Genomic DNA, 27,669 nt, shown 5'->3' with positions numbered 1-27,669 from the left:
GCACTCTTCTCTCTGCGTTAGGTGAATATGTGAGCCCCCCCGTCTCCCCCCCCATCAGAAGCCACTGTGACCATTCGGTGGTGAGTTGGTTTGCCGAGGCAGAACGGCGGTGAACTGAACGGTCTGCAGCGAGAGGCTGTGGGTTGGATTTCTTTGAGGTTATGGTCATTCTCCCCTGGGAGAGTGGTTAGGCCGAGGTGTTTACCTTGGAGGAACCCTGCCCCTCGCCTTCAACCGTTCACTCTCCACTTGGTTAGCGTATGGTTACCCCTATACACTAATGTCTTTTTTTTTTTTTTTTTTTTTTTTACAAAAAATTTACCACTGCCTGCTTTATTTATGACCTTTTCTTGTTTGGGTGTGTGTAAAAGTCTTTGATATCATTAAAATAACATTTGCTAAAGAGTTTCTCTTTCTTTCTCTGTGTGTGGTGGTCCTTCGGGCGTCTTTCCATGTCACAGCAGGTGTGTGTGTGTGTGTGTGTGTGTGTGTGTGTGTCTGTGTGTGTGTGTGTGTGTGAAGGGTAAGGGGGGAGGGACAGAGGTGAGGGGTTGGAAGGTTGGGGAGGGTGCACAGACTGGATCGAGGCTGAGGTGGCTGCATCTTCACCTAAAGCGGAGTTTAACTTTCACTCAGCTCCTCTCACACACACAGGCTCCCTCACTGCGCAGGACTGAGATGTTTGCTTTCTCGGCTCGGGTCACCAGAGATGATGATGATGATGATGAGGCTGCTTCAGAGTAACTCTTCATAGAGCTCGCTGGAGAACAGGGCAGCGTTGCAACGCTGCAGCTTATGGGTCTGCTGCTGCTGCTGCTGCTGCTGCTGCTGCTGCTACTCTTTCTATCTTTGTCCCTCTTTTGATTTGGACACTGGGGAGAAATAAATAGCTCCTCACACACTGTTGGGAGGCAAATGAATGGAGGAGACTCGCGGGGGATTTCCCGAGGCTGACGTTACGCCAAAAGAGATACTAGATGGACCAAAAAATGCGTGTGGCAGGATAATTTCAAATGTTTTCGAACATATTTTTTCTTTGGAGTTTAATTTCTTAACATTTGACGTTTTTTTGTGGAATTTAACTGGAAAGGTTGTGTAAGTTCAGCTTTTTTTAAAATATCTATTCACATATTTGTTTCGTTAAACCTTAGAAATCAGGAGATAGCAGTAAATCCTAAGATGCAAAAATGAATAAGACATGTTTTTATTTATTTATTCAGTAACTCATAACGTGATTTTGTTCTCCAGGTTTTTTTTGGATCAAGCATGTTTGCTTTAGTGCTGCTTCACCAGTGGAGTCTGGCTGTGCTTCTGCTCTGCTTCCCAGTGACTTTTGAGGGGAGAACAGCTGATGTGCTCATTAACAGAACGTAAGTTATATTTTACAGTTTACGACTGAATGCATAAACTTTAGGATTAGCATAAAAAATACCCTTGTGCTGAAATACATAAAAAAAATAAAAATAAAAATAAAAATCAATTAATTCTATTTAGAAAGTGCAGAAACATTTTACATGGACATAATAAAGTAAGAAACATGTGCGGGTGTGTGTGTGCGGGTGTGTGTGTGTCTGTGAGGGGGGTTCTTTCTCTTAGGCTGCTCTTAAAGTCAGAGGAGTGACAAGTCTCAGACATGTTTGTGCTGCCACCTACTGTACTGAGGTTTCCTGAATCCAGACCATAAATTTTTAGCTGCCTCACATAAACTCAACACTGCAGAGGGAAAAAACCCACCAAGCTTTACAGGAAAAACTCAGAATTGTTCTAAATATTTAAGATATACCAAATAAACATTTGATAATCATAAGAATATCTAAAAAGGGTAAAAAAAAAAAAAAAAAAAGAAGCACATATTGTCAGTAGATTATACTGAAGCCCCAAGCATCAAAATTGAGCTTATTTTCAACACTTTCTCTCTGTTTCTGTCAGGAGAAGGTCAGTGAGCCACGCCCAGCTGCTGCACGACAAGAGCCGCTCCATCCAGGAGTACAGGCGCCGCACGTGGCTGCAGGAGCTGCTGGAGGAGGTGCACACAGCCGGGGAGCACCCTCCACCTGTGCAGAGCCGGACCCAGAGCCAAGTGTTCAGTGGGAGCAGCCTACAACAGAAGCCCCAAGGGGCCAGCAAGGACCTCCTAGAGAGGGTAAACCTGGACGGGGCAGTTCCCCACCTCACCCAGGAGACCAACAAAGCCGCGGCCTACAAGGAGCACGACCTTAAAGTTGCCACCAAGAGGAAAAAAAAGGTCCGGTTGGGGCGGCGCAGAGAGAACGAAAAGAAGAGGAGAAGAGCCCGTGCCGCCACTGGGAAGGGGCCGTGAAGAGACAAAGGACCCCGTCTACAGACCCCGGGACTTTTTTTATTTTTATGGTGCTGCACTAAGACACTGACACAGACTGATCCCTGACAGTCAGGGTTGTGCTTGTATGATAAACTGTTTGTATTTTGCATACATCCTGGAGTTTCAACATGAAATCTTAGGTTCATATTTATTAGGAAGATCGTCCCACCTCTGTAACTTGGTCGTCCCTGGGACATCTTTTTGTATGCATTGTAATCTATAATCAAACGTGTACACAGGCCGAGCAGACGAGGAAATGCTTATTTTCCTTTCGCGTAAGAACCTAAAAGGAACAAGAGATCCGACAAACTGCTCAGGTCATACGGTCATGGTAAAAAGAAAGTACACCCTCTTCCAATGTCATAAATTAGTGTTCTGAGCTCAATTGGCTTTTAAAAGTACTTCTCTCTAACCTCGGGTGTGTAAAAACCCCTCAACAGATTTCAGCATGTCATTAATCATTAAACAAAGATGAAGTCAATATGGCTGAAAGTCCTTACAGCCTATGACTCAATCATTTGCTGAGCCGCCAATAGCTGGATGTAGTCACTCACATCAATGTGGATCCCTTTTCTCCCCCACTCCTTTCATTGTTTCAATGTGAGTCTAGATTAGTTTAATGTCAGTGATTTGGCTTCAGAACAGCCTCATGAAAACATTCGAGTGCAGACAAGCTCATGATTGACTCAAAGGTGAGTCCGTGTCCTTTGGTTGCCAAGCAAGCCCAGATCATCAGCCCTCCACTGCCGTGTCTGAAAGTCGGGCTGAAGCGTTGATGTGACGGTTTTGTCTCCCACCAAACCTGGTCAAGTCAAGTTTTCAGTCTTGAGGTTCACACAGATGCATTACGTCACAAAACTGGCGTTGTTTTGTGACGTAAGAGCCCTTTTCCGGGAAACCTCATTAATAACCTCACACTTCTAAGTCCTTTTCTGCTTGTGCTGTCATAAACTTTTACATTTACAGGCCTGTAGAGTATGACATGTAATCTTTATTTGAGCGTTGCACATCGGTGGAAGGTCCTCTTCTGGGAAGATTGTCAACTGTCTTAAATATTTTTCACTGAGAAATAAACGTAGACTAAGAGGCATCAGCAGCAGGTTTTTCTCCCTGACGCCATGGCAACAAAGATCTGACACCAGTTGATTGAATAACCATCCAATCAAGCCGCTTTAATTTGCAGAGGGTTAACTTTCTTTTTGCCTGACTGTTCCTCTGTTCAAATGGTTCAGCCATAATTTATTTCACTTTGAAAGTCTATATTTATTTTGTGAATGTATCACGGTGCTGCTGATTTAATTCCATTATGCACTTTAGTTACATACATTGTGGTTGAATTTTCGACTGTTGTTGATGGTACTGCTTTCCTTCCTCACCTCAGATCCCTTATGGACTCATAACTTATCAGAGGCATCGTCAGAAAAACGCTTCTGCTGAATTAAGTTACAGTTTGTTTGTTTTGCTTAGGATGAATAAGCCAAAGCTCAGCCCAGCTTCGTTGTTCTGGACTTGCACTGAGGGAATGCTGTACATGTTTCCAGTTAATCAGACATTAAAACAGTAGCTTTTAGGTACCTTTTGATCTGTGTTGTCTTTATTGACCTTGTTGCCAGATATACACCTATTCAGGTTGCCAGATAGGGTCAGTTCAAGTGATTTTACAGTTCTGGACAGTAGTCAGGCTTGATAAAGTTGATCTCAGCTTTCGTAGAAGACGTGGTCAATTGCAATCACACCACGGCCTAAAACGGGAAAACTCCTTTAAATGACGTTTCCATTTAAAAATGCCACTTTGTAGTTCTGTTTATCTTTGTATGTCACTAAAATAAACTCATTATTTGATCTTAAACAACAAAGTCGTTGTTTAAGACTTTGCAGAACCAGCATAATTTAGTATTTTTATGATGCTGCAGCTCCATGGAAAGACTAAAAATAAACATTGATCTAAATTATGAAGTATTTTCAACTTCTTTACAGACTTTAAATGTGAACACTGCTGCAATGTAGAGCTAATTAAACTGCAGGTTGTACATTTTTTCCTAACATAATGACATCATGAGTGTGTGACGGAGCGTAATTAGGCTGCGATTCAGTGTAATTTATGGGTTGAAACTTACCTTAGAGGTTGGTGTGGAAATATCGAAAACATATCGACGCTAATGTTGACTTTTTGGCTCCTGCAGCACACAACCAAGCTGTTAATGTCCCACTGGAGGACCCAGTGGCTTTTTTTTTTTTTAACAACCCCCGATAGAGAAGACAGATACTGGTAATGGTGCGGTAACCAAATGCATCAACGTCAGCTATATCCTGTGCTAACAGCAGCAGTGTACACCACAGGCCATTAGCTGACACAGAGCCATAAATGCTGTGGAAAGCCTGATAAAGCCACGGTTAGGAGCCTGCAGATCGCACAGGAGAAATCGATCAGAGCAATACGGAGAAACATTAATATCTCTGTTCTGAAGTGGCTCAGAGTATCAGAGTGTGACTGATATTTTAAAAAAAGATAAAAGTTTGCAAAATTGGGTCATTTTTAACCCAGACTGTAGCCAGATCAATGCCTTTGCAGCATTCAGAAGCAAACTAAAACTGAGCAGAAAACTGGAAAAGCTCTGGGAACATTTGTCATGTATCAAGCTGAGCAATCGCAGACATTTTCTACAATGAAACAACACGACATGGATGTTATTACTGCTTGTAAACATTAAAAACCCTTTGAAATGCTCTATATATTTGTTTACAGCTACAGCTGAGCACATAAAAGTGATTAAGTATGGACGTTTCACCGCCAACCTGCCAGGCATATGGAACATGTTACTGCTCTCTCTCTCTCAGTCTCTAGACAGCGGAGAACGTTTCTCTTTAAACCCAGTCGACTAGAATCAATTTGGTTCAAGTAATGTTTGCCGTTCATGCGCTCACCTTTCGCTGCCACATTTTGTCATGAGTCCAAAGAGGCCGACGGTCTGCCCTGGTTGGAACGTTTCAACGAGACAAAAATTAGCAAAACAAGCAACTTATTCCCCACAAGTTATGTGGCACTTTCATTTACAGGTGCAGCAGAGAAGGAACAGCTGAGGAACAACAATGGTGGGTGTGACTACAATTATTACTCCTTTATTAAACTGTTATCGGTATTAGGGAATTTCAAATGGGCTCTCTTTACTCACGTTCATGAATTTTCTTATAAATAAAGATCTTTCCAAGAACGATTACACAAGTTAAAACAAAAGTTAATTTGTTTTCAGAATATGTTTTGAATGTTTTTTTTTTGCTTTTGCTGTGAAATTGTTGTGGAAATAAAAAACCTAAATTAATAGTTTTCTTTATACAGTTCTTTACAAAAAACATTTGCAGTAGTTTTATGTGCAAAAAACTGTGACAGGAACTGCAGACCAGGTCAATATATCCGAAAAGTATATTTATTTAAAAAACTCACTTAACTAAGTGAAACTGATTATATAGATTAATTACAGACAGATTGAAGTTTTCAAGCCTTTATTTTTGTTAGTTGCGATGATTTTTGCTTATAGCTGTTAGTGGTCTGATGTAACATCTTAAATATCAAAGCAGACCAATAAAATCCAGGCTGATGAAAAGTATGATTAGTACCTAGTTACAGGTTGTTACTTTCAAAAGGTACTTTTGACAAATGAGCATCATCAGGAAGGATATTCTACTTCATTGAACATGAACGTTGCCAGGGATGCTGCCAACAGAATGACAGTAACATTTCATTTTCCCTTTGACAAATTCAAACATTGTTTTTACTGGATTTTACACAATGTATGCAATAGGTGGAAAAGATATTGAAATGATTAATCGGCGTCTTATTTAACAAAAAGTCAGAAAGTGATTTCCAGTCGTTTTAGCAGCAACTGTGCAAATGCAGAACAGAATTTTCTTCAAAAACAAAATGACAGTCGTAGATTATTTAACGTTCACTCCCACTTACAGGCTGTTCTGTGTTCATATAACACATGAAATCCACAAAAAAAAAAACATCTAAAAGTTTCTGGTTGTAATGTAGCAACATGTGCAGAAAGCTCTACACATACGAAAACTTCTGCAGCACACCGGTTCATTTAGAGGAAGAACAGAAAATGAAGCTTGAGAAACAAAACACAAAAATTTGGACATAATAAAAGAAATTTTTTTCTTTTTTCAGGTGACCAACAAGTGCTAACATGGCCGTTCCCAACACGTATGGGGTGATCTTTGCTTGTGTCTGCGGAGTGATCCTGGGCATTGGCTTCTGTGCCAACCTGCTGGCTTTCTCCTTGTTTGCCAAGAAAAACACACTGCGTAAGAATCGCCTGGACATCCTTCTTCTCAGCATGACTCTGGCTGATTTCCTGACCCTCCTCCTCATCCCCTTCACTCTGCACTCCGCTGTAAGTCACTCTTGGCCTCTGGGTGACATCTCTTGCAAGGTCTACCAGTTCCTGCTGGCGTTCAGCCTGGCGGCGAGCACGTACTCACTGTGCGCCGTTTCCATGACTCGAGCCATGATCATCACCAACCCGTACCAGCCTCCCACCATGGACCTGGTCATCCTCATGTTTGTCTTGGTCTGGGCCCTGAGTTTCTTCATCAGCCTGCCTCTGCGAATGTTTGCCACCAAGGAAAGTCTGAACCCGAGCCTGGCAAACTTCAGCTTCTGTCTTCCAACCATTCATGAGCACCACTACCAAGTGGTCCTAAGCCAGTTCGTGCTTTATTACTTTATTCCAATGCTGGTCATCGCCTTCAACTACGTTCGCCTGGCGCTCTTTCTCCACAAGAGCCCCGTAATGTCGGTGTCCAGTGCCAGGAACACCCGTAGAGCCTCTGTCTTGGTGTTTTTGGCTGCTGCTACTTTCTCCGTATGCTGGCTGCCTGGATATGTGCTGGAGCTGTGCGTGTACCTGGGACTGTACCGCCACGGACGGGCTTGGGAGACGTTCTACTTCATTTGCACCATGCTGCAGTACCTGCACCCCAGCATCAACCCGGTGCTCTATGTGCTGCTGTCCAAACGCTACCACCACAGGGGGGCAGCCTGGCTCTTCAGCTGCAGCAGGAACAGAGTGCAGCCGCAGGTCACCAGCGTCGCCACGGACAGCTTCTGATGGCAGACACGTGTCGCTCCATGGTTATGTTCATGTTTGTGTTTTCTGTTTTGTAATACGGTTTCAGAAACTGCTGTTATTGTCAAAAAAAAGAAAAAAAAAAAAGAAAATCAACAACGGGAGGTTGGTTTGAAGACTGGATGTGGTGCAAAAACTCTGCAGCAATGATCAGCCTCCTAAAGTTTTTGATTTGAAGCGTTGCGTAGAGATTGACGCACTTCGAAGGACAATGATGGACATCGAGTTACATTTGTTTCACATCGGAAGACTTCTCATGTCGATGTCGCCTTAGTAAATGTTCCGTTTTGCTTTTTTATGAATCTTGCTGTGCCCTGAGTTTTCACAACAACATGCCATACATTATGATGCCTTGCTCTTACTTTCTGAATCAAGCTGTTATTGCTAAATCTTACGATGTCGATAACAGGGAAAATATATTGCTGCTTCCTTTGATAGGCACCCCTGTCAAATATGTGTAAAAAATGTCTTTTATTAGAATGGCATAATTACATATACAAACTATTGTCAATACTTTGCATTTCTCCCTTTTGTCAATGGGACATCATTCAGCCTTTTGCTTGAACATTTCACAATAATTCTTCTCACAGTAGTCCAGAATCCTGAGTCCTCTCCTGCACTCTCCTGCCAAACCTGCAGGTCTTTTTAAAATTTTTATTCAGGTCTTTGTTTAGTGTCCGGTGAACCATGTCTGTGCTTTAGAGCATTATTCTGTTAAAAGGACCCTGTTCTGTTCTGGTATTTCTAAATGTTCATGAAGCAAACACACTCTAGCAAATTTCCCAGGATCTTTGCCTGAGAAACTGGCCCACAGCATCACAGACCCTCCACCATACCCGACTGAGAATATGAAGTGCTTTTCTCGCTGTCCATCCTGTGTTTCACACCAACCCGGCCTGCAGGTTTAGTTGCTGAAAACAAGCTGTCTTGTCTCGACAAGGAGCATGGATGCTGTAAAAGTGCGAGTAGAACTGAGCAAACTCTACATGTTTATGTTTGTGGTGGTAGGACAGAAAAAGGTTTTTACCTGACGTGCCTCCAAAACAAGATTTGGAGATATTTACATATTTACAAACAGAAAGTTGCAACTTATAAAATTCCAACAAACTTTGATCAGTCAAAAAAAAAAATAATAATAATAATAATCTTCAGAGAAATATATTTTAAACTTGTTAAAAGTGACAATTATTGTGGCACCAGGGATTTGGTAAGCAGCCATTTTAATTCCTTTGGGACTATTCTACCACTGAATAAATTAAGCTTTGACTTTTTCTTTTTTTTTCAGTGTAATATCATCCTACTGTAATCAAAGGCATTTACTGAGGTGCCAAGCAATGTGTCAGACTCTATATCTGATGTTCACTTTAAAATAATTGTCCTATTTAGGCCATATGTAAATACAATAATCTAGATGACTGTTTTAATTAAGACAGTTTTATTACAGCTAGTGGCGCAACACTGTTCAGGGAGAGATTGGGAGCTAGTTCTGCCTACATAATATCAAACTGTGATACATACAAGGGCAAACTGATAAATTTACCCCCAACAGTGATGCCGATATCTGTTCACAGGACAGCTATTCTACCAAACAGCAATAAATCACTCAGTGGGACCTGCTGCCTCTGTAAAGGACGGCCTTTAAACGTGAGCCTCATGATCCCGAAGTGTGAGGCTACAAAAAGAGAAAGGTAAAACCGCAGGCTGAGCTGCAGCCTCTCTATTTTAATAGAGTCATCATAAGAGCCATTTTCAACACCCCACAGCTTAATCCCACACCGGACAAATTTAGGAGATTTCTTAACATTAATGGTGTTTTTGAATTTTAAATGCTACAATTGAATGCTGCAGATGCGCTACAAGCAGATTTTAAAGCTTTCTTTGAAAAACGGCTTGTACTCGAATAGCATTTTTATCGAGTCCAGAGGAGCCCAGAGCATTCAGTCGCTCTCCCGGTGGCATTGTGTTAGTTTCATTAACTGCTGAACCGGGAGAGTTAAAAATGCAAAAATAAATTTGGTTAATGGAAACGCGTCAATTTCGGAAAATTCTCGCGTTATTTGATAAAACGTTTTTGAGACACGATGAGGTGGTTTATCGGCCGCTTTGAAACTGCAATTGAAATACTTTTTTCTTCTTTTTTTTGCATCACATGAGTTACGTGATCTGCATCCGGAAACAATGAAGAAGTCGACAGGAAGTAGCAGGAGGATGATGATGGTTAGCTTTAATTTTTTTAAGACAATGTGCAGCCGGCTCCACTAGAGCTCCCTCAGCATCTCACAATTCACCAGAAGCTGTGCGTCATTTGAAGGTTTTGAATCCATAGCTTTTCTGTAAAGTAGCCGACTGCAATTTCCCCAAATCGCCGCGTGCGCAGCCGCTCCCGAGTATATAAGCTCCAATGCATGAATGAGAGGCGGACGTCCCCTCTGATGAATATATCTCGAGTGAATATTCACATCTGTCACTGTCACGATTTTGAATGACTTATCACGTGAACACGCTTATTCACATGTGATTTTAATTTAATTTCAAAACAAAGCAATTGCAAAATTGTGTTTTTTGTTGTTGTTGTTGTTTGTTTGACATAATCAGAATAGCGATAAGTTTGTAAGGAATCGCTGCTATTGAGGGGTCAGTCTGGACATCACAAGCAGTCCAGGTGGGTGAATTGTCTCATCCAAAGACACAACAATGTAGATGAACAGAGTTTGGACTGGCTGCCCACTGGTTACAGGACCGACTCCTACCACCATTTCCCAGTACTTTAGTCTAATTTGTTTTTTTTAATATGGATTGAATTCTCCTTCTCAACATGTAACTTGGGTTTTGTGTTCTCATAGCACTCTCGCTGGGTTGAAAGCATTTTTTTCTAGTTTAAAGTAACCCAGTTGAATTCCCCCACTGACTAATGCTGTTATTATGTTTAATCCACAGTAACCAATTTCTTGTCCTCAGCAAACATTTTGAGCACCAGCTGTGACTCTTGATTTTGGACTTTTAGTTGAATACAGAGTTAAGGTGAACCCACATTTTGAAAGTAGTCCCTACAATCAGCCAAAGGTTCTTAAACCTAATTTGTCTTGATTTCTTAAATTGTTATTAGGATTTTGTTTGTTTGGTTTTTATTTCTATACTTGACTCCACACGGTATATTGAAGCACTATATAACATAGCAATAGAAGCAGTATATAATATAGCAAAACTCCCAAATTTAAGTTTAAAGATCTATTTTTGCAACACTCTGTAATGATTTTGCTGAAAGCCATTTAAATTTGAGGATCTGTTTCACACTACATACAAAGTTTTTTTGGATTGATTCAAAAAACAATAAAATCACAACAGAAAAAATAATTCACTCCCTTTTTGTACCATCAGAATAGAAAAATGACATCTTTACGCTTTGTTAATAAGTAATAGTTATGTGGGAAGGAAATCTGTTTATTCGGTGTTATAGGAAACACTATCTAAAACTATCTTGATGAACATACGTGTTTAACAAGCAAGAAAATCAAAATCTTCACTTCCTCTTCATTTCAAAAAAATATCTATTAACATTCTTTGCGTCTTCACCACCAACAGCAGCATGTGTGCCACCCTACAAATAACCCCTACACCACTGCATTCAGACTAAACTACAGCAAAGAGATGGAAATTACTTCACCAACATTATCATAAACCAAGACTCATTGGACGAGAGACTAAAGGCCAAAACATGCTGCAGCCCAACCACATCATTTGAATTCCTGAGAGACTGCATTCTCAACACGCTCCGTGAGTTAACCAACGTACATAGCTGACAGAAAATAGTTGCGGCAACACACTGTAAGATCAGATAGCTCCTGCCATGAGCTAATCATTCCATGTGGCGAACAGGGGAGTGTTGAAGGAGCGCTGGCTGTTTATTTATAGGCGTCTCTAAGGTTCCACCACCAGACTTGCACTTTAGAGATAGATTCAGTTACAGCTCTGGTGAACGGCAAACATACTGCATCTATACTGACACAAGCTGGGCTTTAAATTATTGATACGAAGCTATGGGGAGACGGTTCTAAGAACATGTAATGCTTCATGTGGATTGACATTGCGACAGAGCTGTGATACAGAGCGCTGCAATTACAGACTTCTGAGTTTTTTTTGTTCTGTTTTTTGTTTTTTCCTCCCCTCCAGGGGGTCTTTTGTTGGCTCTTGTGTCCCTTATATGAAAGTAGGCAGACAGGAGAGGGTGGAAGACATGCAGTAAATGTCGCCGTGTCCGGGAATCAAACCCGCGACGGCCGCGTCGAGGACTCAAGTCCTCCAAACGTGGGTCGCGCTATCCCCTACGCCACCACAGCACGCCAGACTTACATGTTTTATTGCGATTTTGGAAGATTAACACAAGGCTAACACAAAGTACTGTGTGATTGTGGAGTAGAAATAAAATCACTGTTTTTTGTTTTGTTTTTTGTTTTTAAATAAGTGGGTAAATGCAGGGCAATCCCTGAAAAACCCCCCACCATAGGCTACAAAAGGAACATCTTTATTGCTTTTACATTTGTATCATGCACTATTTTGTGTATTCCTATCACGTACAATGACAACAAATAGATACTTGTAGTTGTCATGTAGCAAAATGTAGAAAGGTGTATGATATTTGAAACCTTTCCTCCAAGACACTGTGAACAAAAACTCTGCGTTTCCGCTGAGTGAACAACTCTTCAGATGCTGCTACCTTCCCCCAAACCAGGCAGCACGTTTCCTCAGAAATAAATCCAACTGTAGAATTTACGCGCTGTGAAACCGAGTGGAAAAAAAGCTCTTCATTTAAATTGATCCATTTGGATTCTTAAGGCTTATTTTAAAGCTGAAGGATTTCCCTTGCAGTGTGTACAGTCACAGGGCATTAACCTGAAGCCCCCAGGACCAGCGTGACCTGACGCTGCAGTCCAGGCGTTTGTTGACATTGTGAGGCTTGTTGTAATATGTAGGTACATGACAGGTGAAGTGCAAAAAATGGAAAGCGCTGGAGTTAACACTGAGTAAACTAGACTTACGAACAAGTGAGGCCTTGTAAGCGCCAGTGTAAATGTGGCACTTCCTACAAAATAAATAATCAGGAGGAGAAAAATCTGCGCTTGCTTCAAATAACTCCTGCAATTATTTGTACAGGCAGAAATTTTTAATCATTTGATGATTTAAAAACAGCTTTAGGCTTAGATTTGTTTATGGACACACTTCTGTTCAGCGTCCAGTGGATTGTTTTTGTTGCCACAATAAATAAACCAGAAGCAACTTTGCGTGGGGGTCAACGTCCCACTGGCCTTGCAGAGGAAACCAAGCAACATTCACTGCAACATTTTACTGCCCAAATATCAAGAAATGTGCTGCTGCTGCTGCTGGAACTTCTTGTGTTTTCTTGTGCATTTCTGAGAATAAAATGTAAAGAACAAGTTGTTGTCTGCATTGTTCAGTTCATTAAGGTTGCACCAAATTTACAGCAAATGTCATTTCAGTGTTCTTTCAAAGCCAACACATCAAATTGGGAATGTCAGTCATGCTTGTGTACATGCTGCAGCCGTGCTAATGGTGCAGCACTAACGCCAAACTGTTTATCCGTTGTCCTCGGTGACCATGCTCACTGACTCAAGACCTGAGCTGGACTTGGAAAATAAAAGATTGAGAGCATCTCCGGGTAATAAGTTATTGTTTTACTTACTAGGATTACCTAGAAAAATCAAAACTTCAGTGCATGATACTTTTTTCCCCCAAAGGGAATATTCATCAGTCACACAGAAATATTTAATGTCTAAGGAAGTCAACAGGAGCTCAGGCAGAAAGCTCTGCATGCTAATGTCAGAGGAGTCTTAGAGTAAAGCAATAGCAAAACAGAGATACCAATAAAAATTTCCTGAGAGACCTTTGAAGTCCCCCTTGATTAACAACCCATGTGTGTTCCTCCTGTGAACCGATCCCTCTGTAGTTGCACCCTGCCTGAATGCTGGACAGCTCGTTCTGCTAAAAAAGGGAAAAATCTGATCAAGGGGCGAAACAATAATCCAAGCTAGGAGTGAGACCCGCCCCTGCCAAAGAAATTCAAAGGAACCCATCCCTCCGGATCCGAGATATCCGGTGTCATGTCTTGCTGCGTGCCTCATTGCCGCCAATCAGCAAAAACATGAACATCAACTTCAGATGACACCGGGCTAAATTTGGTGGCTATCAAAACGCAGGAACTGGCAAGGAGCTTGGCCAGGGCGTCCACTTTCCCTCGTGGAAGCCCTTAGTTTGAGCACTTTACTTTGATGGATCTAATTTGAAGTGCTGGTACTGAGGACAGCATAAACATAGCATAGGCTCACCGGGCCCAAAACTTTCACACTAATATTTAGAGGCAGCTGCGCTGCCCTCAGATCGTTGAAAGGTGATCAGGCTGATGAGTCTGGATAACATGTAGTATTCACGAGTTTTCATCATTGACGCTCTGTCACATTCTGACTAATTCCCCCCAACTTCCATCCTTGGCATTTTTCACAGTGTGGATTTAATGCAACAGTAAACAGAAATGTCACTTCTAATTGTATCCTGGATCACAACTTCAATTTGAATCTTATTAACCAAGTTTGCCTCAAGTTTATTTGTATTGCGTATTTCAGCAGTGAGGCTGCTCAGAGTGCTGCGCATCATAATAAAAACACAAAAATGCAAAGTCAAGTAAGACACCACGCAGAAAACCAGTGAAAGTTACATTTGGTTAGGTGCCATCATTATGCATCAAAGTGTTGGTCAATGTTTCATTTATTATGATTCACATTTATGTTAATTGACAAGAATTTATGCTTTTTCCTCCCTCCATGTTGCACAGTTCTGATGAAGTTATGCTGTTATATGTGTGTGGGGATCATCGAGAAAGATTCCTTTCAGACAGTAACCATTATCGGTCACTCTGTGTCGTAAACTGAACTCAATGTTTCTGTTTCGCTGTAGCTATCAGACTGGTGACCCTTTCATTGACTATTTGCACTATTTTAGTGCCAAAAACACCAACTCACCTGGCAACCTTTGTTCCTTTCAGCCTCTTCTCTTAGACCAAAGATGGACCAATATTTATTTATTTGATCTTTGTTGCCTCACTGGTAAGACTAATGTTTTCTGAGATACCAGTACCATCTTACACACCTTATAGATCCACTGTACGACACAAAAGACATTAAACAGCTTGACTTGACTTTTAGCCACTTTGGGTCATAGCTATGCATGAAGAAGTGGCTACAAAAGACCCAGTTTCCCACAGTATTTCTGACAACTGAGGACAACGATTTGACAGCCTAAAACACTTAAAAAAAAAAACAAAAAAACATTTGTGGACAATCAATGTGTAGAAGGAAGCGTTTCTGACTTCCCACAGAGTTACATCAGTGGCATATTGACTTAAAACGTCTTTCACATAAGATTGTGGTTGTAATTGCAATTTGTTTCCAGTTATGATCCTACTCCTCACATGCAATGTCAAGGGAAGCTTTTCGTTTTCTTTCTTCATCCATCATTGTAAAATGAAAAATTAAAAATGAGTCTCTTGCTATTTGGAAAACTGTGATGCAGCTCATTATTTTATTGCTTTCCAACAGATCTTTAAAAGTAATAATGTTTATTTACTTGGTAGCACTAGAAGAAGTAGAGATGGTGGTGAAATGGACCTCGTTGTTCACCTGGACAACAGAATAGGACAGGAGGCGCAACTGGCTGTCTACAAGAACAGACAGAGAAAATTATGCTTCAGTATGTATAATCTGGAGAGTTATATCTTTTCTACCATCAGCTGTGGCTTCAAATCCTCTGGTGTAGAAGTCTGGTTTGGTTCTGCTGATTGTTCTGGAAGCACTGAAGATGATTGTTCAAATAAGGGCTCTGAATCAAATGAGCCACATCTTGGACAAACCTGAGCATCGTCTTCATGAGACTGTCACAAAAGTTAAGGCAAAGTCCAGGCAGCTACACAGTAGGTCCACAGACAGTAAGTTCAGGAGTTCTGAGAGTACCTGGTATTGTGTTAGTACCCTAAATTCTAGGATTATAATCTGAAAGGTCTGGTAAAGTTTTGCAAACTGCAAAACAAGTTCTGTAGGAAGCTCTGGAAGGTGTAGGAAAATAATGCTAATGATTTCAAAGCTATTGTGCTATTTATAGGAAAGGAACATCTAAAGTGCAAGAAAGTTGCACAAAGTAGTCTGCACAGTTTAGACAATGAACAGGTAACTTTCAACTAAGAAACCAGTAAAATTCAAAGTTGGAAATGAATAAATAAGCAACGTGTATTTTTATGGACTCTGTTGCTGTGCACTAGTTCAACAATTTCAAAAATGCATATCCTTTAACAAACCTGATATATTTTAGCCCAATTTCAGCTTAAAAACGTTGTTTTAATGAACGGCAATTATTAAAAACGTCTCTGGAATTTGTTACGTCAAAGCAATATGGATTGAAATGCAAACAATTATTTGTTCTCTGATTGTCATAACGACTGAACAGAAAGTATTGACAATGTCATCACACACACACGCACACGCACACACACACACACACGCACACACGCACACACGCACACACACACACACACACACACACACACACACACACACACACACACACACACCGTTTCTTTATTTTAATTTGAGCAGAGTGGATTACCCTAAAACATCTCAAGTGCTACCATTGACCATCTAAAACTTCTCTTTCAATTTAATAGCCTTTCGCACTCAAACATGACATGCACCTGTATTCACTTACCACTCATCCGTCCTCGCAGACACACACATGCATGCACTCAGTTCAAATAGTTGGCCTAGGGTTCAGAAAGACATGAGAGCCAAGAAGAGCTGCTGACACAAGCAGCTACTGTGATTACCTCACGTCTGTCATGGCTTTGAAAGGAAACCCATCCTCGGTATATTTAGACAAAGACCAGCTTTAAAAGATGGAATAATGAATAACGTTGTGCTAATAAATAATACTGTATAGCCTTGCAAAAGTATTTATACTGTCCATTTTTCGCCCCATGTTTTGTTACTTTATTGCTGCGATGCTTAATGGTCATTTATTCAGATTTTATTTTCCAGAAGTTGTGCAATATTTTGAGTGATCCGCTTTTCATTTGTTTTATATCCCTAATAGCTTTGCATGTAGAGACTAATTATTATTTGGATCATTCTTCATTTCAGATAAATTCAGGTTCAATCAGATGGGATGGGGAGGGTTTGTTGACAGCAATGTCCATCTGCGGTCCCAAATTTCAATTAGATTTGGTTCTGGACTTTGACTAGATCTTTGTGGCAAATGAGTAACCTTCCATCTAAACCAGGCCACAGTGCCACTACTTCATCGCCTAGATAAAAATAGATCCAACTCTATATTTAGCATGTTCACCTGACATGGAGGTGAACATCTGTCTCATCTATTTTGCTATAACAGGTTTTTTCTTTAAGCATTGTTCTTAATTTATTTTGTTATCATTTCTCACCATCGTTTCTTTCCATGCCCTTCCCATCTTAAGATGTTAGACTGAAGAGAGTTAGATGAAAAGTTCAAAGTTTGGGATTTTGGTACCTTGCGTTAACCCTCTCTTCAGTTTTATCCCTCATGTTGATTTTAATGATACTTTTTGTTCATTGACGTTCACAAACATACACAAATTCATTTCCTACCTTCCAGATGTTTATATTTAACACGTTTTGAAAGCGGTGCATTATGCAACTCTGCACTACTTTGTGTTTGTTTAGTAAATGAAATTCAACTAAAATACATCAAGGTTTGTTGTTGTAATAATAAGGTTTTGAAAAACAAGGCGGTAAGCTGGGGCAGACTTTACAATGGCCATACTGGGGCAGTAGGTCGGGCAAAGATTTTGCTTTTCTTCTTTTTTTTTTTTCGTCATTTTGCAAACATATTATTCTATATAAATCTAATTCGTGTGAGTTACAATATTTTAGGATTTTTATGAACATGAACTCAATTTCTTGGGCAACAACATGAACATGATTGTTGGCTAGACTAGAGGACCAATAAAACCTGCAATGGATCAGTTCATGTCTGCTGATGTTCAGACTGCCTATTAATGTAATTTGCATGATAAAATCGTTTTTCCTTAGTGGACAAGACACTAAGACTTGCTTCAGCCCAGGGACCCACATCCTTGTAAATCTGGCTCTGGTGGTGAGGAAAAAACTAAAACAAGAGGCCTAAGAGGCCTGTAATTTTAAGAATAACGGATTAATGATGCTAATACCATAACACCCGTCAACAAAAATGTCTCCATTTTACGTAGCAGTTTTAGTAGTTAATCTTTACCAACAAAAATGACATGCAAGATGAGTGACTTAACAGTATTTTGTCACTGAGGGGGTCTCCTGCCTTCTTAGGTTGAGCCATTAATAACGATGGGAGGTCCCTCACTGTCAGCAGTCGTTCGTCCTGCCAGCGTTATGGTACGCCTCCCTCAGGCTTCATTAGGACATTCTGCCACACCGCTAAGTCCACGCTATATCCCTCCACGTAGCTATCCTCCACACAAATACGATGACAGAGAATGCAACACACTCGTGTCAAACAAACAGCAGCTCCCAGCGCCGAGGGCTTCAAGCGGTGAACGCTTCCTAAAGTGGAGGAATGTCACGGCGAACACATTTTAAACTAATACGCTCTTCACATTTGTTCCGGCTGAGTTTAGAGTCACGTGTCCGCACTTGTTTGCTATTGTACGTTTCCGTGGATACAGTCCTGACCTGACGTGGCTGCGTGACCCAGATGTCATTTGGCGCGTGCGACATGCTAACTCACAAGCAGCAGGTGTCCAAGTCCAGAAACTTGATATTTGACTTTATGTCCTGCTCTTTTGTTTGACAAAAATTGCGCTCCTCTGATGTGAAATGTAAACCTCTGAGAACGAAAGGGTTCTTGTCTTCCTCAGAGCAGGTTTGGAGCTACAGCACATTAATTCAAACCATCCGTCCTGCGTTTGTTGCACTGATTATCACCTCCCCCCATGCTATTCTTGGACTCATTGTTTAGCCTACAACTGTGGTGTCTTATATACAGCATTATGAAATGACTGTAATTGAAAACAGCTGGTTATAATTAGATCACAGGAGTTTATAACTGGGCCACATTGTCTAAAGCTTTAGACTTTGTGTGGGGAAAAACTGAAATCAAGAAAGACTTAAATGTGCTTTTAATCCAACACTGTTGCTTTTTCAGGAACTTCACCTGATCTAAGGTCTCATTTTGCAGCGCATGTATTCTTCTCTACCATGAGAAACACTGAGCCCACTTGTATTGCAGACGTCGCTGCGTTCAAAGTACTACAACCGAGCCCTTAAAGTGCAGCTAAGGATGAATGTTATTTTGGCTGTGGCTTCATGTATAGGCGCTATCCACTCCCACTACTCAGGTGTCAGTGAAGCCAGCACTTTCCACTGGCTGGGTCCAGGATGGCCACTGGCTTCATCCGAGCATTCAGGGTCTTTTTCATTCCTGGGCACATCTAGCAGGAGTTATAAGAGAGGAGAAACAACGTCATTCTGCTTCACAAGTTGTATGTGTTTGGTTATCAGGATACCTGTTAAGTCTCCCGTTTTGGCTGGGAAACTACCGTATTTTACCGCTCTGTCCTCTATTAGTATTTTCCTTTAAACGTCCCATAGTAGAGTAATAATGTCGCAATCCGCCCCACGTTCTTATGATAGTGGGTAGTTTTAAATCCCCACTCTTTCTTATGGTCGTCTTCTTCTCATAATGCCCCCCCACACCCACTTCAGGCCTTTACGATAACACTTACCCCACATACCCCATCCTCCACCCATTCACCTCGGACAGATAAATATTCTCAAGTCCTAAACTTAACAGGTATGGAAGGGGCGTTGTGAGTCAAAGTAGATCCAGTCCGAGTCCTGGAGGTTCCCAATGAGACAAGAATAACCTCATGAAGGACTTGCAGGGATCAAGACTTTGTTCCTGAGCTGAAAACAAGCTGGGCCTTCAGTAATAAATACAGTGCCTTGCAAAAGTCTGCACACTCCCTAAACATTTTTTTATTTCTTTTTTCACAGGCACAAACTTCCATTTGTATTTTAGGTCAGCACAAAGTTGTCTAATCTGATTCAAAATTCACTTTTACAGTTTGAGAAAAGGGGATTTGTGTAATTTAATCTCAGCTCTTAGCGGTAAAAATCACGCAGCGTCAGAGTTACAACTCAAGTAAAAATAAAAAGCAGTCGTCCAAGAAATTACTCGACTGAGAGTAAAAGAGTATTTTTGTAAAAAGTCTGCTCAAGTACTGAGCAACTGGTCAAAACTCAGATACATTTACTGAAGTAACTTTTTGTGAAATAAAAAAAAACAAAGAAACTTTTAGGAGTGTTTTACTATTCTGTACTTTTCATTTTTACTACAGTAATTTTATTATGAAGTATTGTTACTCATACTAGAGGATAAATTGTGGGTACTAAAGGAAGAACAACCTTATTATAACCAAAGATTCACAGACACACACCAGCAGCTTTTGTTAAAGCTTCATATTACAGTTTTATATCAAAAGAAATTGATTAGGAAAAAATGTTTCTTTTGCCTTCTTTTTAGACATCTTGTAATTATTATTCATTTGAATTATTTTCATTTTCATCTATAAAATACCAACATTTCCATACAACTTTACATTTTGGTCCATTTGATGATGCAATGATCAGACTTTTTTACTTCTTTACTCTCAACTCGAGTAATTTCCTGGACGACTACACTTTTTACTTTTACTTGAGAGAAAATACGTTGAAGTAGTGCTGCTCTTACTTGAGTACAAATTTCGGGCTGTCTACCCTCCTCCGCACAGAACTACGAAGAGCAAGCAAAACATGTGGGAGAAGTTGCTCTGGTCTAGTCCAAGCCTCAACGTTTTAGTCTACATGCAAAACGCTGCGTGGTGTGGAAGCCAAAGTGTAGATACGAAGACTGATGAAGCTAAAAGCGGAGTATTTTTAGGAGAAAACCTGCTGAAGGCTGCAAAAACCAACAACGCTAAACATACAGCCATAGGTACGAAGGAATGGCTTAGGTCAACGTACGTTCTCATGTTAGAATGGCCTAGTCAAAGTTCAGAGCTAACAAGATTCTATAAATTTCAACATTAATAATTTACAGATTCTCTCCATGCAGCTTGACTGAGCTTGGTCTATTTTGCACATTTTAATAGGAAAAGGAAAATAATAATAATAACTGCAACAACGTTTTAAAGAGCCATGCAGGATTTGATTTCTTTTTCATGGTTTTATTTTTAGCTTGTGTTTGTCACATGACAATATATGGATATAAATACTTTTGCAAGGCACTGTAAACCAGAGGACTTTGAAACAAGACACTGTAAAGAAACCGCAAAATACTTTGGAAAACTGTAATCAGTAAAAAAAAAAAAAAAAAAAAAAAAGGAGCATCCCGGTGCATTCACTGAAATGAGACAGTAGGAGAGGGACAGCAGCAGCACCAAGTGTCACCCGGTCCTCCAACATGGGGAGGGCTCTGGAGTTTAAAACGGTGTGAATATGATAGCCCATCTGGAGCCTCTGGTCCTGCTTATGCAAGTGGAGATCTCCGTGCACGATTCAAAGTTGTCAGTTCGGAGGCACTAATCTGCCAAGAGGTCGGTGTAAATAAACAACAGACAACGACTTTTGGATATCCTCAAGTAAGTCGATTGGAGAGGAAAGTAAGAAGGAAAAGTGAGAGTTTGATTTTTTTTCTTGGAATGGAGGCCCCGCATGAGCGATAAGGTTTTGGAGGACAAAAAATAAATAAAATCAGGCACCGGGGAGGTGAGTGGCGGATTTACCCTCAGAGGGGGTAAAAACAAACAAACAACAACAACAAAACAAAACATGACTGTGGTGTCCCAGGACAATAAAGAAGAGGCTGTGACGGTCACTCCTTTGTTACAAGATGCTGCTGACTTGGAACCGGCGGACCAGGAGTGCAGCGAGAGGGTGGTCATCAACGTATCGGGCCTGCGCTTCGAGACGCAGCTGAAAACCCTGTCGCGCTTTCCGGGGACGCTCCTGGGGGATCCGCGTAAAAGGACGCGCTTCTTCGACTCGCTGAGGAACGAGTACTTCTTCGACAGGAACAGACCGAGCTTTGACGCCATCCTCTATTATTACCAATCGGGAGGACGGCTCAGGAGGCCCGTGGGTGTACCTGTGGACATTTTCCTGGAGGAATTAAAGTTTTATGAACTCGGGGAGGAAGTCATAGAGCTGTACAAAGACGACGAGGGCTTGCCGAGAGAGGAGGAGAGGCCGCTACCGACCAACGAGTTCCAGCGGCAGCTCTGGCTCCTGTTCGAGTACCCGGAGAGCTCGGGACCCGCGCGGTCCATCGCCATCGTGTCCGTCATGGTTATTTTGATATCCATCATCATATTCTGTTTAGAGACTTTACCGGAGTTTAGAGAGGTGCCCCCAGAGCCGGAGCAGCACGCCAACGGAAGCGCAGACAGCAAAGCGCCCAGTCCCTTCACGGATCCCTTCTTCATGGTGGAGACGCTTTGCATCGTGTGGTTCTCCTTTGAGTTCACCATGAGGTTCCTGTCCTGTCCCAGCAAAGCGGCCTTCTTCAAGAACATCATGAACCTGATAGATGTGGTGGCCATCGCGCCCTACTTCATCACCCTGGGCCTGGATCTGGCAGAGCATGAGGGCAGCAGTCAGCAGGCGGCTTCCCTGGCCATCCTGAGGGTCATCAGGCTGGTGCGCGTCTTCCGGATCTTCAAGCTCTCCAGACACTCCAAAGGCCTGCAGATCCTGGGTCAGACTCTCCACGCCAGCCTCAGGGAGCTGGGGTTGCTCATATTCTTCCTGCTCATTGGGATTATCTTGTTCTCCAGCTCGGTGTATTTCGCCGAAGTGGAGGATCCCGAGTCGACGTTTTCGAGCATACCCGACGCGTTCTGGTGGGCCGTGGTGACGATGACCACGGTGGGCTACGGAGACATGTATCCCTCCACCATCGGGGGGAAATTTGTCGGTTCCCTGTGCGCAATCGCCGGAGTGCTGACCATAGCTCTACCTGTTCCCGTCATCGTGTCGAATTTCAATTATTTCTACCACAGAGAAAACGAAGAGGAGGAAAATGTGCAGTACATACACGTGACCTGCGGGCAACCGGAGCAACAGAGCTCCTTTGGGGAGACGGAGTCCACAAAAAGTAACCAGTCCCTCTCCAAAACCGAGTCCTATCAGGGGAGCGACGACCTTGAGGTCCTGACTCATCCAAACGCGACTCAGCCGGAGGCTTACACAGGAAAGCTGACGGATGTGTAAACAAGACAAGTGTTGTTTCTGGTGAGTTTTAGTTGCGGAGGGGTTTTTACGATGCACGGCCGGTCCAAGGTTTCATGAGGCCCGAGGGAGAGTTTCATGTGGGGTTCCATTACAAACTCCAAAACACGTAGACTTTTCCAGATCCGTTTTACTGGGGCCGCATGTGGCAGCATTTGTCTTTCTCAATCAAATATCAACAACAGAGTCGAGTGTCTAAAGATCAACTTTATGAAATTGCAAGAGATTACTTGGATGTAAAATAGAAAGGAAGAAAAACAAAGTGAATACATTATGTATTTCATTTTACAAATCAAAATGCACCGTGAAGCCACTTGTGCATCTTTAAAATGTACAAAAGTTCAGTATGTCTTAGAAATGTTGCATATAGTCAGCTCCTCTCAGGCTCTTTATTAGTTACACCGATTAGCCGGTTTTGCCTTAAGCACTGCTTTCATTTTTGATTTTTGATTTATTTTTTTTTTATGATAGAGATTCAACAAGATGTTGAAAACATTCCTCAGAGAGTTTGGTCCTTATTGATATGAGGACATCCATGAGTCGCTGCAGATTTTGCAGCTGGACGTCTCAGAGATGTTACCTGGTGTATCTGGATGCCAGTGGGTACACAGTGAACTCCGTAATAACACTGAGGTAGACTGTGGCCTTTAAATTATTCTCACTTTGTACTAACAGCGTAGTTTCAGGGTGCCCTGAAAATATCGGCCGCAACATTTTGCCAGCAGCAGCAGCCCGAACCGCTGACATAAGGCAGGATGGAGAGTTACCTTCGTGCTGCTTATGCCAAATTCAGACCCAATCGTCTTGATTGTTGTAGCTGAAACTGGACCAGGCAATGTTTCTCCAATATATTGTTTTCCCATTGTCCTGAGCATGTGGAAACTGTTGCCTCGGTTACCGCGTACACAGCTGACAGGAAACACACCTAGCATTTCCCTCTGCTGCCATAGCACATCTGCTTCCAGGTTCAGAGGCGGTTATCTGCATGCGTTGGTTGACCAGATTATTTTACCTTCTGACATCCTCGATATTTTTTAGACAGCCTAATGGTGCATGTTGTCAATTACAAATATATAACAAAAAAATTTGCATTTTGAAGCATATTGCAAATGTGAAACCACACTCTTTTATTGGTGCATCTCCATAATTTTGAAATAAATAAATAAATAAAAAAATAAAAATTCTGCTGCCAATAATTGTAATTTTTGGCCTAAATGCTTGTGATTTAAGGGCAGGGCCATGAATGAGTTCGAGAGATTTAGAAAGAAGTACTTTAAAAAAGGAAAAGGAGAGTACTGGTTTAAATAAATAGATAAATAAATACATAAATACAAAAATAAATATTGTGACTCAGAATGTTGTCTTTTGCCCCCTTATGCATAACAGCTTGTCTGACCAGAAGAGACCAACTTCATTCTTAAACGTGGCGATTCTTCAACCTCACACCTCACATCCTGCATTTAAAATGATTGCATTTGAGTTTTTTAAAAACACACCTGTTCTCGCTTGAGTAACTTCTCCCCTTTTCCCACACAGTGGGGTTATTGTTAGAAAAACTACATGACATCATGACAGCGCATATAAATAAGCGTGCCATTTTTGGCACATAGCGCGTGTCATGTCTGTGCCTTTAAGCTTTCCTGGTGTCATTTTACGGTGTTAAGTATCAGGCGGGCCATTTTAAGGCGTTAGAATGACGTTCAGAAAGGTTTCAGGCTGGGGTAAAGCTTTAGGGTGGGCGTCCTTCCTGGAGACTGCAGCATCAAATATTGACATGTTGACGAAACCAAATTATTAGAACCAGACCAGGTGGGAAAAGTAAAAGCAGAAAATAAACTAATAAAAAATGGATTACTGCTAGCTAAAACTGCATTAATACTTATTATCAGTTGCCGAAAGTTAGGCAGAAACTATCTTTGTTAAAGGAGGCCTAACAGCCTAACCATAATCCTAACCCTAACCATCACAGACCTAACCACTAACCCAAAAACAACAATTTCCCTCATGGGGACCAAGAAAATGTCCCCACAAGGAGCAGTGGTCCCTATAACCCCATATTGTAGACAGAAATAGGTTCCCATAAGGATATGAAAACCTAGAGTGTGTGTGCCGGCGTGTGCCAACACACACACTCTACAACGCCAGTGTTGTGTCCTAGCGCTGGCACTGAAGAGTTCACGGCTTATTGGTTTGCGGCCTGCATGGGGCTCCAACTCCTTTGCAGGTTACAGTATGTCGTTTTCCCCTGCACGTCTTCCAGCGTCATCACTCTCCCACGTGTGGCTCTTTCGCCTGTGCAGCATCAAAGGCTTCCAACTTTAGGATGGTGTGAAAGTGTTAGCATTTTTCTCGTGACGTTTTTGAAGCACGATCATCACATCGAATTCACCCAACCCAGGAAAATGTATTATTTATTTAATAGATGTTTTTTAATTTAAAGTGTTCTCCAAACTTTTTATGCATCTGGCTGACAACATAAAAGCCTTGCAACCCCTCTACTATTATCCACATGGACATATTTACCCCAAAATAAACAGTACAGTTTATCGATCACAGCGTCAAGCCAGTAACATGAAAGTAACTAATGCTTGCAATCCTGACCTGTCACTGACCTGTGTTACACCAACATTTAGAATCAAAGAAAACAAAAGAATACAGATTATCATTAATCAAATTAACTTTAAATATCTTATCTGTCAAATGCCACAATTTCAGAAAAATTGCAACGTTTTTTTTTTTTGTTTTTTTTTTTTGGAAAGGTTGACTTTTTTTTCTGTATGTATAATACAGCCGGGCTAGCCGTAACCCGACCAGTGCTGTTCTGATAAATGGTACTTTAGCGCCACTGTGTGGCCGACTGATGCATCTGCAAATAGCAGAACAAACTCTGGAACATCTTTGCACTGTTGAAGCGTTGACTGATTGAATCGCCTGTGTTAGAGACGATCTGTATTGATCTAGAAATGATCTGTCATCTATGCAAAGTTGATTTAATAAACTTTTGCTTATTTGCAGGAGACAGAAGACTACATGAAGCTTTTTCTTCCTTCAGTCACAAGATTTACAAGTCGCATTCTCTTTGAAATTTCACGGATTTTATTTTTTACTTTGAACTTTTGTGCACTGCAGAGACTTTAAAGTGGACGATCATGGGGGGGAAAGAAGCTGTCAGTTGTCATAAGCATCATGTGCATTATTTGTGTAAAGTAACACTATTATGTTTTGGCATTGTAAATTAATTTATATGAAAATTCTAATGTATACACATTGTAATTTTGTAATTTTCAAATGTCACTTTCTTATGCTTGCAATGCAATGTGTACCTTGATCTTTTTTATTTCTATTTTTTGCAGGTTTTTTGTTGTTCTGCAACCAGCTTTAAACAAAAAACTCCTGGAGCCGTATTGTGCCAACATGCATGGCATGCATTCACTGTAACTTTTTAAATGTAATAAAAGACATATATTTTTCTAATTTAAACACAGATCCGAATGTATCTCATGTTTTTTTTTTTTATTATTATTTTTAAAAGGTATTATTGTGATGCACCAGTAGGTGCATCACAGTCTGAACAAGAACCTGACATACAGATCCACTTGAATACATTATAAATGGTTCATTTACTTCAGTAATTCAATACAGAAAGTGAAACTCACATAGATTAATTACAAGAAGTTACGGTTTACAAAATCTCCCAAATTGGCTTTCTCAGCAAATAAGAATATCACATAACACAAATACATTGCATAGCAAAAAGAAAAATATTTTTTAATACAGAAACATCAACCTACTGATAAGCATGACCACCTGTTTCGATGCAGTGCAACGTGGAGGGTCAATGTGTGGCTCTGCTGATATGTTCAGGGAGCCCAGCTTGCTTTAACAGTGAACTTCGGTTTGTCTTTGTCGTTGGCTCTGGTGTCTCTCGTCCTCAGTGAAGCCATGGTTAAAGCAGATGTTGGCGCTTCCTGCAGGTTGGTTCTGTTTGAGTCCTGCCGAGAAACCTCCCCCTCCCCCCAAGAAATCCCCATAAATCACAATTAGGACTTATTAATTTCCTGCCTGATGACTGAGCTGACATTGGGCCTGTGGAAACAAACCAGCAGCACTGAACCAGCAGAAACTCCCCAACCAATTTGAGTTTTGTTCCCCTCCATTCTTCACCTGCAGTGTAGGACCTTGATTTCCAAAAATAAATGCAAAATACACTTAATATGAAAAGAGCACTAAGGTTAAGAAGTGCCTTACTGCAAGGAATGCCACAGTTGTAGCCAATATCCTGTGATATCAATGAGTCTCTAGTGGGCAAATGTTAAGTCCGTAGTTTTCTCTGTTATTGAGTGACTCACACCAAATATTTCAGCATTGGAAATATTTTTATTGGTTTTATTCAATAACTTTCAGAGAAGCTCAACTGTGAATTAGCTGTAAGTCACAAGTCTGTGAAATTAAATAAGTGAATAGAAAATATCAAGTTGTGTAAATCGATTTAATAGATAAAAATGATTTTTTGGACTCAATTACTGAAATAACTGAACGTTTTGATGATGCCCAAACTGGCTGAGATGCATCTGTATAAAGTAAATGTTTGTAACAGCTTTGATGTCAAATGATAGAAAAGAAAAAAACAACAACTGAGGAATCGTTTGATTTGCGTTAATTTAATAATAAAAAGAAAAGCCCTCGGTGTGACGTCATAGCGTCAGGTGGACATGTTTTAGCAAAATGATCCAGAGTGGATTTTTTAAAATTTTATTTTATTTTTTATTTTTATTTTTTATTTTTAAAGCTTTGTTTAGAAAGTTTTCAGTCAGATGTATCTGGGGAACATTTTGTGGTTTTC

General features: G+C 41.0%; 3 protein-coding genes across 4 annotated transcripts; all 3 read left to right on the top strand.

Moving 5' to 3' along the window:
* The first annotated feature begins 599 nt into the window (after nt 1-599).
* On the top strand, nt 600-3,941 carry pthlhb (parathyroid hormone-like hormone b). Of its 2 annotated transcripts, none has more exons than XM_044125125.1 (3): nt 600-1,090; nt 1,249-1,370; nt 1,930-3,941. In XM_044125125.1, the coding sequence occupies exons 1-3, from the start codon at nt 920-922 to the stop codon at nt 2,318-2,320; spliced, it is 684 nt and encodes a 227-aa protein (XP_043981060.1). In that variant the 5' UTR covers nt 600-919; the 3' UTR covers nt 2,321-3,941. The 2 variants fall into 2 exon arrangements, with proteins under 2 accessions (XP_043981060.1, XP_043981061.1); XM_044125126.1 differs by having other exon boundaries at nt 600-1,095.
* A 2,590-nt stretch (nt 3,942-6,531) lies between these two features.
* Nucleotides 6,532-7,455, top strand: LOC122835580 (galanin receptor 2a). Its single transcript, XM_044124741.1, has one exon. It carries the CDS (start codon nt 6,532-6,534, stop codon nt 7,453-7,455), a length of 924 nt encoding a protein of 307 aa, XP_043980676.1.
* Nucleotides 7,456-20,980: 13,525 nt separating this feature from the next.
* On the top strand, nt 20,981-26,291 carry LOC122835790 (shaker-related potassium channel tsha2-like). The gene is made up of 2 exons (XM_044125124.1): nt 20,981-22,829; nt 25,842-26,291. Exon 1 carries the CDS (start codon nt 21,369-21,371, stop codon nt 22,806-22,808), a length of 1,440 nt encoding a protein of 479 aa, XP_043981059.1. The 5' UTR covers nt 20,981-21,368; the 3' UTR covers nt 22,809-22,829; nt 25,842-26,291.
* The last annotated feature ends 1,378 nt before the right edge of the window (nt 26,292-27,669 follow it).

The sequence above is a fragment of the Gambusia affinis genome, linkage group LG08 (assembly GCF_019740435.1).
Source record: "Gambusia affinis linkage group LG08, SWU_Gaff_1.0, whole genome shotgun sequence".
Taxonomy (NCBI): domain Eukaryota; kingdom Metazoa; phylum Chordata; class Actinopteri; order Cyprinodontiformes; family Poeciliidae; genus Gambusia; species Gambusia affinis.
This window is presented reverse-complemented; position numbering and strand designations above follow the sequence as displayed.

Bases quoted from the DNA above. Each gene is read 5' to 3' on its own strand.
- pthlhb (XM_044125125.1), top strand. From the start codon at position 920: ATGGAGGAGACTCGCGGGGGATTTCCCGAGGCTGACGTTACGCCAAAA. The intron at 1,091-1,248 runs GTTGTGTAAGTT...TTTGTTCTCCAG, and splicing joins TGTGGAATTTAACTGGAAAG to GTTTTTTTTGGATCAAGCAT. The intron at 1,371-1,929 runs GTAAGTTATATT...TGTTTCTGTCAG, and splicing joins GATGTGCTCATTAACAGAAC to GAGAAGGTCAGTGAGCCACG.
- LOC122835580 (XM_044124741.1), top strand. From the start codon at position 6,532: ATGGCCGTTCCCAACACGTATGGGGTGATCTTTGCTTGTGTCTGCGGA.
- LOC122835790 (XM_044125124.1), top strand. From the start codon at position 21,369: ATGACTGTGGTGTCCCAGGACAATAAAGAAGAGGCTGTGACGGTCACT.